Source organism: Pongo abelii, chromosome 20 (assembly GCF_028885655.2).
Source record: "Pongo abelii isolate AG06213 chromosome 20, NHGRI_mPonAbe1-v2.0_pri, whole genome shotgun sequence".
In the NCBI taxonomy this organism is placed as follows: Eukaryota; Metazoa; Chordata; class Mammalia; order Primates; family Hominidae; genus Pongo; species Pongo abelii.
The window spans coordinates 37,515-51,212 of record NC_072005.2 but is presented as its reverse complement, the minus strand read 5'-3'; the positions used below and the strand labels follow the sequence as shown (position 1 = coordinate 51,212).

The 13,698-nt window shown below is 55.7% G+C and overlaps 1 protein-coding gene across 2 annotated transcripts; it reads left to right on the top strand.

Moving 5' to 3' along the window:
* The first annotated feature begins 622 nt into the window (after window positions 1-622).
* On the top strand, window positions 623-11,509 carry PLPP2 (phospholipid phosphatase 2). 2 transcript variants are annotated; one of them, XM_054538509.2, is made up of 6 exons: window positions 623-742; window positions 3,980-4,131; window positions 4,403-4,680; window positions 9,918-9,975; window positions 10,371-10,547; window positions 11,015-11,509. In XM_054538509.2, exons 2-6 carry the CDS (start codon window positions 4,096-4,098, stop codon window positions 11,162-11,164), a joined length of 699 nt encoding a protein of 232 aa, XP_054394484.1. In that variant the 5' UTR covers window positions 623-742; window positions 3,980-4,095; the 3' UTR covers window positions 11,165-11,509. The 2 variants fall into 2 exon arrangements, with proteins under 2 accessions (XP_054394484.1, XP_054394483.1); XM_054538508.2 differs by having other exon boundaries at window positions 634-783.
* Window positions 11,510-13,698: the final 2,189 nt, after the last annotated feature.

Below are 13,698 nucleotides of genomic sequence, written 5' to 3'. Positions count from 1 at the left end.
GGAGGAAAGTCGGGGAACCGTCCTGCGGGGCCGGAGCCCACCCCCCCGCGGCCCTGCCGGTCCCGCCGCTCGCTCGTCTTCCTTCTCCACGTCCCCGCCCGGGGCTCCGCCGGCCTGACCCGCGGGGAACCTCCAGCCTCTGAGGACCTCACGCCGCTCGGAGACCCGCACACCCCCGGTCAGGGCCGGGACTCCGGGCGGACGAGGTCCCCGTGGCGCCCGCACGCTCCGGGCAGGTGGGGGCAGAGTCCGCGCGGTCCCGGGGCCTCCGCGCCCCGCCCCGCCTCTGCCCTCCCCTCCACTCCCCTCCCCGCCCCCTCCCCTCCCCCTCCCCCTCCCCTCCCCGCCCCCTCCCCGCCCCTCCCCTCCCCTCCTCGCCCCTCCCCTCCCCGCCCCTCCCCTCCCCTCCTCGCCCCTCCCCTCCCCCCCTCGCCCCTCCCATTCCCCCTCCCCTCCCCTCCCCCCTCCCCTCCTCTCCCCCCTCCTCTCCCCCCTCCCCTCCTCTCCCCCCCCGCCCCGCCCCTCCCGTCCCCCCCCGCCCCGCCCCGCCCCTCCCGTCCCCTCCTCGCCCCTCCCCTCCCCCCTCTCCTCCTCTCCCCCTCCCCTCCTCTCCCCCCTCCCCGCCCCGCCCCTCCCCTCTGCACGGGGCGGGCTCCGCGCCCACGTGACACCGCGGCCGGGCCGGGACGCGACGGGACTCGCTGGGACCGGCGTCGGGGGTCGCGGGGACCATGCAGCGGAGGTGGGTCTTCGTGCTGCTCGACGTGCTGTGCTTACTGGTCGGTAAGAGCCGCGGGGACTCGGGTGCGGGGGGACCCTCCCGGGACGGACACGCCCCCGGCTCCGCGCAAGTTTGCAGGGGAACGGGGAGGCTGCACGCCCTCGTCCCTCCGAGGACCCTGGAGGCGGGGACCTCGCGTGAGGACCAGACCTCCCTCCGCGCCCCCACTGCGCGCGCCCTCCCAGGCCCGGGGGTCCCCGCGTCCCAGGCCCAGGGGGATGGAGGTCGCGAAAGGCCCGGGGAGCCGGGGCCGCATCCCCCGCCCCGGCAGCAGGAAGTCGCTGCGGAGGAACCGCGCGCGCCTCCCCTCCCGCCCCGCCTGGCCTGGGAGGTGATTCACGCGGGCGGCGGCCCGGGCGGGCCCGGGAGGTGGGGGCGGCCGTGGGTTATCCCGGCAGGACGTCCGCGCCTCCGCCCCTGGGGTGGGCGCTCCCGGTGCGCGCGGAGAGGGGCTGACCCTCGGTCCCGGCACCCAGTGCGTCGGCGGGATTCGAACCCCTGCACATGCGGGGAGGTCCAGCCGCCCTCCTGGCTCGGGCGGGGGAGACACTGGAGATAAAGGCTGGGTCCCAGGCTTCGGGTGAACGGGGTGGCAGGGGGCCGGGAGGCCAGGAGAACCAAACCTGTCAGGCGGGTTTGCGGGCCAGACTGGCGGAAGGGGCATCCCGAGGCCCCCCTCCCGCAGGGTCCCGGGAACAAAGGCCGAGTGTTTGCTCTGCGGCTGAACAGACAATGGCCCTGGAATTCTATCTCTGGGGGGTGCCCTCCTCCCCAGTGTGTTTCCTGCTTCTCTGCCATCTCACAGCAGAGGCCAAGTCCTCTTACCTCCCGAAGGAGACCCTTTTTTAGGGTGGGCCAGGTGACAGGAAGAAGTCCCTGTGGGTGTCTGCCAGCCCTGGGTACCATTTCCTGAGCACCTATGGTGTTATTTATTTAAACATTTAGGTGGCACTTTCTGTATGCCAGGCACTAAGCAACATGTAAATAACAAACATTTCCCTTACAACAGCCTGTGAGGGAGGTGCTGAGTCACCTGCCGGAGGTCACACAGCAGCGGGAGGTACAGCCGAGATGGGGTTGGCTGTTGCTGCTGTGTGCCAGGGGTGGTGGCCAGGCCCAGTGCACCTCCATGCTGGAAGCTTGAGCACATCACAGTTCAGTCAACACTGAGGTTCCAGATGCTGGCATGAGGGCAGTGTGAGGGCGGGAAGGCTTCCAGGGGGCTAAATGAAGAGAAGGTGTCTGTTTTGGGGACCCCAGGGAGAGCTTTCCAGGCCGAGGGAAGCCTGGCGCCTGTCGTCATGGGGGTGCCTGAGTCTCTAGTTGGAGTTGCTGGGGCAGGGAGGTCGGAAACGGAGGCTAACCTGTGTGAGCCTCCGCCCGACAAGAGCTGTGGGTAGGGGCTGGACTCCCTTCTCAGCATCTTGTAACCCTGACTTTCCACCCGGCCGGCAACTGCAGGAGCCTCCTCCAAGGCCTCTCCCCTCACAGCAGCTCCAGCCCCTCCTGTGTGGGAGCAGAAGCCAGGTTCTTGCGTCCCGCCCTCTCCGCAGTCCTGCCCTGCCTCCAGGCCCTGGCGCTGCCCGTTTTTTGTTTGTTTGTTTTTTTTCTTGAGACAGAGTCTCGCCCTGTCGCCAGGCTGGTGTGCAGTGGTGCAATCTCAGCTCACTGCAACCTCCGCCTCCTGAGTTCAAACGATTCTCCTGCCTCAGCCTCCCGAGGAGCTGGGACACCACCACACCCAGATAATTTTTGTATTTTTAGTAGAGACGGGGTTTCACCATGTTGGCCAGAACGGTCTCGATCTCTTGACCTCGTGATCCGCCCGCCTTGGCCTCCCAAAGTGCTGGGATTACAGGCATGAGCCACCGCACCGGGCCTGCCCATTCGATTCTGCATTCCCTCCACCTTTCTTGCTCTGTGAGGCAGACCTGTTTTCTTCACTGGATTATTTCCCCAGACATAGCCAGCATGGAAGGTGTATGGTGTCCTAGGGCCCTTGAAGTTAGCACGTCGGGAGGAGTGCGGGGCTCCCTGCCCCTCCGCTGACATTCAGAACTTAGAAAAGCCACACCCTTTTGTACTTGCCCTGCTGGGCCAAAGGACGCCCTGCCTTGGTTTGTCTCTGGGCTAGCCGACCCGGGCTTTTGTTGTGCACCTGCCCTCTGCCCCGTCCTCCATAGATGACTCCTGCTTCCCTGGCCACCCTCAGCTCAGCAGGGCCCCAGGAGCCCCAGTGGCAACACCTTCCGTAAGTGGCTTCTGAATGTGTCTTTGATCCCTGAGGCCAGGGCTGGGTCTGTCCTGGTCACCACGTCGATGAAGGGGCAAGTGCGTGAACGAAGGCGTCTCAGCTGTGCCCTTCCTTGGCTTCTTCCTGACTTCTCTGGCCAGCTCTTAGGTTAAAATAAGTCCTGCCTTATTTTAACAGATGTTTATTAAACATCTGCCCTGGCCAGGCCCTGAGCATGGTAGGCCCCTCCTGGTGCCGGTGGGTGGATGGGGGGAAATTAATTCCAGTGTCCCACATGTGGCTGCCTAATTCCACGTGGGATTTGCATGTGGAAGAGGGAAAAAGAGCAGACCTTTCCTTCTGTGAGAGGGACGCTGGCATGGACAGTCAGCAGGGGAGGTGAGAGTGGAGGTTACTCAGAGCTACTTTGGGGCCCGGCACATAAGTTAGAGATACTTTGGGGCCTGGCACGTTGGCTCACACCTGTAATCTCAGCACTTTGGGAGGCTGATGCTGGAGGATCGTTCCATCCCAGGAGTTTGTGACCAGCCTGGTCAACATGAGACCCCTGTCCCTACTTTTAAAAATTTAAAAAAAAAAAAAAAAAAGATATTTTAGGCAGAGAGAAGTGGCTGTGCAAAGGTGGGTGTTTGCTGAGTTTGTTCAAGGAGCAGAAAGGAGGCTGCGAGGCTGCAAGGGTGTGAGGGGCAGAGGGCCTGGGGAGTTTGTGTTTGTCTGAGGGGGATGGGAAAGGGGGTGTTACTTGGGCTGTGAAAAAAGCTCTTCCTTGCTGTCTGGTGAGAGTAGAGGTGGGAGGCCTCCAGGCCAAGGCAGGTGTGTGTGGCCCCAAGGCAGGTGTGTGCGGCCCCAAGGCAGGTGTGTGCGGCCCCAAGGCAGGTGTGTGGGGCCCCAAGGCCCAGCGGGTGAGACAACCTCACAGCTCCCAGGCTTTTCTTCCCCACCAGCCTCCCTGCCCTTTGCTATCCTGACGCTGGTGAACGCCCCGTACAAGCGAGGATTTTACTGTGGGGATGACTCCATCCGGTACCCCTACCGTCCAGATACCATCACCCATGGGCTCATGGCTGGGGTCACTACGACGGCCACCATCGTCCTTGTAAGGCAGGAGGGGCTCAGAGGGACTGGGTAGGGGTATGGGGTGGGGCACAGCTTTACCCTGGGGGCCTGATGGGGGGTGGCACAGCCCTGTCCTGGAGGTCTGTGTGGGGCTGGGGGACACAGCCTTGCCCTGAGTGGTACCTGTGGGTAATAGGGCCCCCTTTAGAGTCCCCAGCTCTCCAGCAGCCTTGAGAAGGCCCGTGGGGAGGAGTGAGGGCCCCTGGACTGACTGAGACTCCCACTGGTTCCCGCGGCTGCCCCACTTGCAGGTCTCGGCCGGGGAAGCCTACCTGGTGTACACAGACCGGCTCTATTCTCGCTCTGACTTCAACAACTATGTGGCTGCTGTATACAAGGTGCTGGGGACCTTCCTGTTCGGGGCTGCTGTGAGCCAGTCTCTGACAGACCTGGCCAAGTACATGATTGGGCGTCTGAGGCCCAACTTCCTAGCCGTCTGCGACCCCGACTGGAGCCGGATCAACTGCTCGGTCTATGTGCAGCTGGAGAAAGTGTGCAGGGGAAACCCTGCCGACGTCACCGAGGCCAGGTGGGTGTGGACCAGCAGCCTTCACTCGTGGGGGGAATGGGAGCTGAAGAAGGCCCAGGAGCCAAATCATGAAGAGCCAGCAGGCAGCTGGCCAGGCAGGAGCCAGACCTCAGGGTTCCGTGGGCCCTGCAGACACTGGGAGGCCGAGGGGAGCATGCCCTGTCTCTGTCTCCCCTAAATTTCACGCCCTACCCTCTTCTGCACTATCTTTTTTTTTTTTTTTGAGACAGAGTCTCACTCTGTTGCCCAGGCTGGAGTGCAGTGGCACGATCTTGGCTCACTGCAACCTCTGCCTCCCAGGTTCAAGAGATCCTCCTGCCTCAGCTGCCCTAGTAGTTGGGATTACAGGCACCCACCACTACGCCCGGCTAAGTTTTGTATTTTTAGTAGAGACGGGGTTTCGCCATATTGGCCAGGCTGGTCCCGAACTCCTGACCTCAGGTGATCCACCCTCCTCGGCCTCACAAAGTGCTGGGATGACAGGCGTGAGCCACGGTGCCTGGCTTTCTGCACTATCTTCTTACCATCTCTACTGATAAGTCCTTAAACTTTTCACCGAATTGTTGACCTTTTTAAAAAATTGAAATAAAATTTGTGTAAGATAAAATTCACAATTTTTTCTATTTTAATGTGTACAATTCATTTTTAGTACATTCACAATGTTGTGCAGCCATCTCCTCGACCTAGTTCCAGAATATTTTCATCACATCGAAAAGAAACCCCTCAGCCTGGGGAACATGGCAAAACCCCGTCTCTACAACAAATCAAAATGTTAGCAGCCACGACGATGGTGCACCTGCACTCCCAGCAGCCACGTTGGGGTGCACCTGCATTCCCAGCTACTGTGGAGGCTGAGGCAGGAGGATCCCCTGAACTCGGGAGGCAGAGGTTGCAGTGAGCCAAAATTGTACCACTGTATTCCAGCCTGGGCGACAGAGCGAGACCCTGTCTCCAAAAAAAAAAAAGAAAGAAAAGAAAAGAAAAAGAACCCTTGTGGGCCGGGCACGGTGGCTCACGCCTGTAATCCCAGCACTTTGGGAGGCCGAGGCGGGCAGATCACGAGGTCAGGAGATCAAGACCATCCTGGCTAACACAGTAAAACCCCGTCTCTACTAAAAATACAAAAAATTAGCCGGGTGTGGTGGCGGGCGCCTGTAGTCCCGGCTACTTGGGAGGCTGAGGCAGGAGAATGGCGTGAACCCGGGAGGCGGAGCTTGCAGTGAGCAGAGATCGCACCACTGCACTCAAACCTGGGCGACAGAGTGAGACTCTGTCTCAAAAAAAAAAAAAGAACCCTTGTATCCGTTAGCTGTCACTCCTCCCCCAGCCCCTGGCAACCACCACTGTCCTATTTTCTGTCTGCGGATTTGCCTGTTCTTAATGTTTCATATAAATGGAATCATACACTATGTGGTCTTTTGTGTCTGCCTTCTCTTTTTCTTTTTCTTTCTTTTCTTTTTTTTTTTGAGACAGAGTCTCGCTCTGTCTCCCAGGCTGGAGTGCGATCTCCGCTCACTGCAACCTCCGCCTCCCGGGTTTATGCCGTTCTCCTGCCTCAGCCTTCTGAGTAGCTGAGACTACAGGCGTGCACCACCACGCCCGGCTAATTTTTGTATAAGTTAGTGCATTCTTGGATGTTTTTGAAGTTCATCCATGTTGTAACATTCTGTCAGTTTTTGCTTTAAGTATTTTGGGGTTCTGTGGTTTAGTACATTTACCTTTGTAATTGTTACATATTTTTGAAAGATTGACCATTTCATCATCATAGAATGAGATATATGGGTTTTGTCTCAATTTTTGTCTTGATGTCTGTTTTGTCTGATATTAATATAGCTATTCTGGTTCTCTTTTTGTTACTGTTTGCATGGAATTTTTTTTTTCCATTCTTGGACTTTCAACCTGTTTATGTCTCTGACTCTAAAGTAAGTGTCTTATACCTAGCATATTGGGCCATGTTTTTTAATGTATTGTCCAATCTCTGATTTTTTTTGAGACAGAGGCTCACTCTGTCACCCAGGCTGGAGTGCAATGATCTGAGCTCACTGCAGCCTCAGACTCCTAGGCTCAAGCCATCTTCCCACCTGGGCCTCCCGAGTAGCTAGGTCTACAGGCATGTGCCACCAGATCCAGCTACTGTTTATCTTTTTTTTTGGTAGAAATGGGGTTTTGCCATGTTGCCCAGTCTGGTCTTGAACTCCTGAGCTCAAGCAAACTGCCCACTTTGGCCTCCTAAAGTGCTGGGATTACAGGTGTATGCCACCACACCCAGCCAGATCTCTGACTTTTTTTAATGTTTTTTTCATTATATATTAATCTTTTTATTGAATTAAGGCATTTAATGAAACTTTGACTTTTAATTGGAGTGTTTATTTATATTCAATGTAATTACTGATAAGGAAGGATCTCTGTCGTTTTGTTGAGGTTTGCTTAGGTTATATCTTCTTTTTTCAATTCCTCATTACTGTCTTTTTTGTTTGTTTGTTTTGCTTTTAATTTTTTTTTTCTTTTAGAGTTGGGGGTCTTGCTATCTTGCCCAGGACTTGAATTCCTGGGCTCAAACCATCCTCCTGCCTCTGCCTTCCAAGTAGCTGGGACTACAGGCATACACCACCACAGCCGGCTGGTTTTTAAATTTTTTTGTAGAAATAGGGTCTCACCATGTTGCCCAGGCTGGTCTCGAATGCCTGGGCTCAAGCAATCGTCTTGCCTCAGCCTCCCCAGTAGCTGGGATTATAGGTGTGCACCACCACGCCTGGCTAATTTTTGTATTTTCATTTATTTTTATTAATTTTATTTTTTGAGACAGAATCTTGTTCTGTCACCCAGGCTGGAGTGCAGTGTGCAGTGGTGTGATCTTGGCTCACTGCAACCTCTGCCTCCTGGGTTCAAGAGATTCTCCTACTTCAGATTCCTGAGTAGCTAGGACTACAGGTGTGCACCACCACGCCCGAGTAACTTTTTGTATTTTTAGTAGAGATGGGGTTTCATCATGTTGGCCAGGCTGGTCTCGAACTCCTGATCTCAGGTGATCCACCCACCCTGGCCTCCCAAAGTGCTGGGATTACAGGCGTGAGCCACTGTGCCCGGCCAGGCTGAATAATCTTTTTTTTTTTCTTTTTTTCAGCCAGGCTGAATAATCTTTTTTTTTTCTTTCCTTTTCTTTTTTTTTTTTTTTTTTTTTTTTTTTGAGAAAGAGTCTTGCTGTGTCGCCCAGGCTGGAGTGCAGTGGCGTGATCTCATCTCACTACAGCCTCTGCCTCCTGGGTTTAAGCAATTCTCCTGCCTCAGCCTCCTGAGTAGCAGGCGTGAGCCACCGCACCTGGCCCCAGCCGACTAATCTTTTTTTTTTCTTTGAGACGAAGTCTCGCTCTTGTCCCCCAGGCTGGAGAGCAGTGGCACGATCTCAGCTCACTGTAACCTCTACCTCCCGGGTTCAAGAGATTCTCTGCCTCAGCCTCCCGAGTAACTGGGATTACAAGTGCGTACCACTATGCCCAGCTAATTTTTTGTATTTTAAGTAGAGACGGGGTTTCACCATGTTGGCTAGGCTGGTCTCGAACTCCTGACCTCAGGTAATCCACCCGCCTCGGCCTCCCAAAGTGCTGGGATTATAGGCTGAGCCACCGTGCCCGGCCAAATAATCTTAATTGACCTATTTTCTTTGTTTTTTTTGAGTTGGAGTCTTGCTCTGTCGCCCAGGCTGGAGTGCAGTGGCACAATCTCAGCTCACTGCAACCTCTGCCTCCTGGGTTCAAGCAATTCTCCTGCCTCAGCCTCACGAGTAGCTGGGATTACAGACGTGTGCCACTGCGCCAAGCTAATTTTTGTATTTTTAGTAGAGACGGGGTTTTGCCATGTTGGCCAGGCTGGTCTCGAACTCCTGACCTCGTGATCTGCCCGTCTCAGCCTCCAAAGTGCTGGGATTACAGGAGTGAGCCACCGCACCCCCGACCTGTTTTGTTTTGTTTTAAACTGGGTGTTTAGAATATTATAATATAGCAACTCTGGAAATATGATCCTACGCCCTCCCCCGGGTTTGTTCTTGCTGTTTGTTGCAGTAGTTATTTGTTTAATGACTTTTCTGGTTGTAAAGTCTGTATTTTTTGTCACGTGTGGCCGTTTCTTCCTATTCTTTTAGCCCAGTGGTCAGTGATAGGACAGAGATTTCCTTAAACATCTGGAATCAAAAAAACCCATAAAACCCTCCCAGAGTTTGTAGAAGGGTCTGTGTGCATGTGGGGTCAGCCCTTCCACGGTTAAACACATTTTCAACTCTGCCTTAGCTTTTGCTTCCTGTGTGTGCAGAGCCTGAAGGCGGCCAGACGTGAGAGCTTAGCTTCGGGCCCTCTCGGGCCTCTCCTGAGCTCCTGCACAGCTCTGTCTGCGTTCCAGGCCCTCATCGCCCGGAGCATTTTATTCCCTGGCGTTTCCCCCTGCTCTGTTTGGTTAGTCTGTTGTTTGCCTCATCTGCTGTCTGTGGCCCCAGGCAGCAGAGAATAATAAATTTGTTGTGAATGTTTCCTACAAATGTCCCCCAGGTAGCACCTCAGCACTGGGAAGAATGTCCAGTCAGGTGAGATCAAGGCCAGCCCTTCAGCCATACTCCCGTCCACAGTTGCAAATAGTTTGTTCTTGGAATCCTCAGGCCACCACCAGTCTAGGCAGTGGGAGATGGACCAGGATGAGTTAAAATGCCACAAGGCTGTTTGTTCTGAGATTTAGCTGGTTTATCTTGATCAAGTCTTCTGGTGGCTGCAAGCTTTTGATTAGTTCCAAAGAAGTTGATTGTGACTTTTTTGCCATTTTAAAAAATTGCTTTTGAAGTTTCTTGCTCTGCTATTTTCTGTCTTTCTTGATGTCCTTCACTGAATCTTGAATTTATATAAAAATAAGTCTTCCCTCAGTTCCGCAGATGGGAGAAAATCCTGAAAAGAAACACGGTGAAAACGAAACTGTGGTGTTGCCTGCTTGCCGGACACAATTGTCTGCCCTGGGTTTTGGGTTCAGGCCTCAGAGTCTTAACGGATGAGGCATCTCATGCCACAGCCCCAATCAGAGACTCTTATTCCATTATCAGATAACTGGAACAGAAAAGGGGAACAGTTTCTGCTACTGGGATTTGACTGCATCTAACAGCAGCAGCCTCCGTGTTGAACCCTCCCTTCTGTGGGCGGGGCGGGGACAAGCGGGAGTTAGGAAGACGCTGAGTGAGCCACCTGCTCCTTCTCCTTCCTCAGGTTGTCTTTCTACTCGGGACACTCTTCCTTTGGGATGTACTGCATGGTGTTCTTGGCGGTGAGTCTTGTTTCTCCGGGGCTTGATTTTCAGGGGAACCATGGCTAAGTCACTCCCTTCCCTGGACCTCAGTTTTTCCAGCTGTAAAATGGGTGGGTAGTGGTGGTGATGGGGGCTAACTGATTTGTTTATAAAAACGGGAGGCCCTGGGCTGACCAGTGTTTGCCTCCGGCCTCAGTGCTGCCATCTGTGCAGTGGGAGTGGGAGTGCCTGGCAGGCACACAGGCTAACACGTCTGTGCAGGGGGAGGGGGAGCACCTGGCAGGTGCACAGGCTAACACGTCTGTACAGGGGGAGGGGGAGCACCTGGCAGGCGCACAGGCTAACACGTCTGTACAGGGGGAGGGGGAGCGCCTGGCAGGTGCACAGGCTAACACGTCCTCTCCCCACTCCAGCTGTATGTGCAGGCACGGCTCTGTTGGAAGTGGGCACGGCTGCTGCGACCCACAGTCCAGTTCTTCCTGGTGGCCTTTGCCCTCTACGTGGGCTACACCCGCGTGTCTGATTACAAACACCACTGGAGCGATGTCCTTGTTGGCCTCCTGCAGGGGGCACTGGTGGCTGCCCTCACTGTGAGCTTCTAACCCTAACTCCATCCCCTGTGTTGTCCAGAGACCACTCCCCAGCCAACCCTAGTGCTGCCCTGGGTACCCTTGCCCCACTGAGTCCTTCCTTGGGCCTCTTCCCTGTCAGTCCTCCCTGGGACCCCTTCCCCCAACCCCAGTCCTTCCCTTTACCCCCTCCTTCCCCCCATTTCTCCCCTGCATCCCAGTGCACAGGACTCCTTTCCGTGTACCCCAGTCCTTCTCTGGACCCCTGGCCCTACTGCAGTTCTTCCCTGGGCCTGTCAGCTCCTCAGTGCTCCCCACTGGTCCTCCACTAAGAGCGCTCTCTTCCCACCCCAGGCACTATTCCTCTCATTGCCCACCCAGGCCCCTCGCTCCCACCTGGGACCCTGTTCATCCCCCTCCTTCTCATGCCCATGTTCCTGGTACCTGGCCAGCCCCCTGCCCATTCTCACCTCCCTCCGCTCTACCAGGTCCGCTACATCTCAGACTTCTTCAAAGCCCGACCCCCACAGCACTGTCTGCAGGAGGAGGAGCTGGAACGGAAGCCCAGCCTGTCACTGACGTTGACCCTGGGCGAGGCTGACCACAACCACTATGGATACCCACACTCCTCCTCCTGAGGCCGGACCCCGCCCAGGAAGGGAGCGGCTGTGAGTCCAGCTGAGGCCCATCCAGGTGGTCCCTCTGGCCCTGGTTAGGCACTGAGGGCTCTGGATGGGCTCCAGGAACCCTGGGCTGATGGGAGCAGTGAGCTGGCTCCGCTGCCCCCTGCCCTGCACTGGACCAGGGGTCTGGAGATGCCTGGGTAGCCCTCAGCATTTGGAGGGGAACCTGTTCCCGTTGGTCCCCAAATATCCCCTTCTTTTTAAGGGGTTAAGGAAGGGACCGAGGGATCAGATAGTTGCTGTTTTGTAAAATGTAATGTATATGTGGTTTTTAGTAAAATAGGGCACCTGTTTGACAAACGGTCTCAGTGCCTCTGTTCCTTATGGCTGTTCCGGGACTGTGTTTCTCAGATCAGAGGGCTCCCCTGCTGGGCTCAGCGCAGCTCAGCTGTCAGGCAAACTCACCTGCTGTGATGGTAGAAGCCAGAAACCAACCCGCCCCTTGCGTTTCTCCCAGCACAGTGCTGGGGTCAAGGGTCAGGTGGATCAGCACACACAAGGGTCATTTCACTGCTGAGAGGGGCCTAAACAAAAGGCTGCTGCAGGTTGAAGGACCCAGCCTCCCTCGGGGAGGCCTCTGCCCCACGTTCCTAGTAGAGGCTTCTGAACAGAGGCACTTGAGCTAAGAGCGCGGTGTGAGTGAGCACGTGGCTGGATGCCCCCCGGGCCTGAGTTCGGGTGGGGAGGGCAGTATCCCTGGGAGGTCCGCTGGGTAGAGCCTGTTGTGAGGCCTGAAGGATCACACACAGGATTTTAGCCTGGAGCCGACACCTCAGCCCCCTTCTGAACCCCTTCCACAGGTTCGTCCAGTCCCTGTGTCCTTTAGGCCCAAAGCTTGTCCCTCTGGCCCGAAGCCCTCCCCTCTGCTCATGTCAACCTCTGTGCACCTGGAGGCTGCACTTCTGAAACGGGTAATTCAGGGGCTGGTTTCCCTGAAATGATTACAGAACATACAGAGCTTACTTTTTCAATGGAGAGTAAAGGGTAAATTTGTTTTTTGAAAGTGGGTAACTTAAGTATCTTATTCCCCGGCCCCTTGCAGGGTGTTCCTGTCAGGCCTTAGCCTACGATGAGGGTAATGTAGCACTGGGCGGGGAGGGCGGGGGGCAAATATGCAGCCTGGGAGCCCCACCCTAGGGGCCAAGATGGAGGAGACCTGCCCTTGGCGGATGGGAAGGAAGGTGACCCAGCACTGTAGAACTCTCGCTGAATGTTAGGGACTTGGCTCCATGCAGGTGTCAGACAGGTTCCTGGCCAAGAAAGTCACACTGAAGCTTCCCAGGGCCAAGGAGCTCAGGTATCCCAGGACGCAGACTACCAGGATGTATCTGGGTTCAGAATGTGAGCCTCTGGCAGTGGATGGGGGAGAGGTTCCCAGCCAGACCCTGCAGACAGAGTCACTTGGATCAGGAGCAAATGGGAAAGACTCAGAGGCCCTGACACCAGCCAACACCTCAGTCTCCTCCCAGGTGCAATGGCCTTGAAAGCCAGGACCACAGTGAGGGATGAGGGCAAGTCTGTGGATGCAGCTACGGTACACACGACTCGTGTGGTTTGCTGGGGGGCAGGTGGCCGTGTTGGGACGGCCAGTGAGGAGTAAGGAGCAGAGGAAGCTCGGGGTGAGGGAGATGACGCAGCTGAGTCCAGCTATTGGCCTTGACTGGGGGAGTCTCCGTGCTTCCCAAAGACCACCGGCACCACAGCTGTGAGAGCAGAGAAGGAAAGAGCTGTGCTGACCACAGCCATCCCCAGAGGGTCCTCCAAAGCCAGAAGGGCCCAGCTTTGGTTTGGGAGCCAGTGGCCTCTCGCTGTTTCTGTGCTGCCCGGCTGCACCATGCATGCACTGGTCTGCATCTGATGAGAAAAGCTGAGACGCTGTGTGTCGGGCTCAGGAATTCTCATGGATTCCCAGCACCAAGAGAGCAGACGTGCTGGGAGTTAGGACACATTTCTCTACCCACACGGAGCGATGGGGAAGCTCTCGTGCATAATTTTAGGTTTACACTGCCCACACCCTTATGGTTTTATGGAAAAAAATAGTATTTTCTCTTATTGTACAAGGAGGGTATTTCTTCTGTTGTTTCTCACAGGAAACTCAGATTCTCAGCCACGTAAATATCATTTCCCAATGGCGATGTCCTCCTGGCCCGGCATTTCTCCTACGTTCTGAGGCTAATTGGTGTTTGAAAAACTCCTGAGTATTTCATGAGAGGCAGAAATGTTTTTGAGCTTGTTAGCTGCAATATGTTATTGTGGTTTTGTAGGAAATCATATGTACTTTTTTGAGACGGAGTCTCGCTCTGTAGGCCAGGCTGGAGTGCAGTGGCGCAATCTCGGCTCACTGCAAGCTCCGCCTCCCGGGTTCACGCCATTCTCCTACTCAGCCTCCCGAGTAGCTGGGACTGCAGGCGCCCACCACCACGCCTGGCTAATTTTATTTTGTATTTTTAGTAGAGACGGGGTTTCACCGTGTTAGCCAGGATGGTCTC

Excerpts from the sequence above, each read along its gene's own strand:
- PLPP2 (XM_054538508.2), top strand. The coding sequence starts at position 732 with ATGCAGCGGAGGTGGGTCTTCGTGCTGCTCGACGTGCTGTGCTTACTG. Across the intron at positions 784-3,979 it reads CGTGCTGTGCTTACTGGTCG|CCTCCCTGCCCTTTGCTATC; the intron begins GTAAGAGCCGCG and ends CTTCCCCACCAG. Across the intron at positions 10,548-11,014 it reads CACTGGTGGCTGCCCTCACT|GTCCGCTACATCTCAGACTT; the intron begins GTGAGCTTCTAA and ends CCGCTCTACCAG.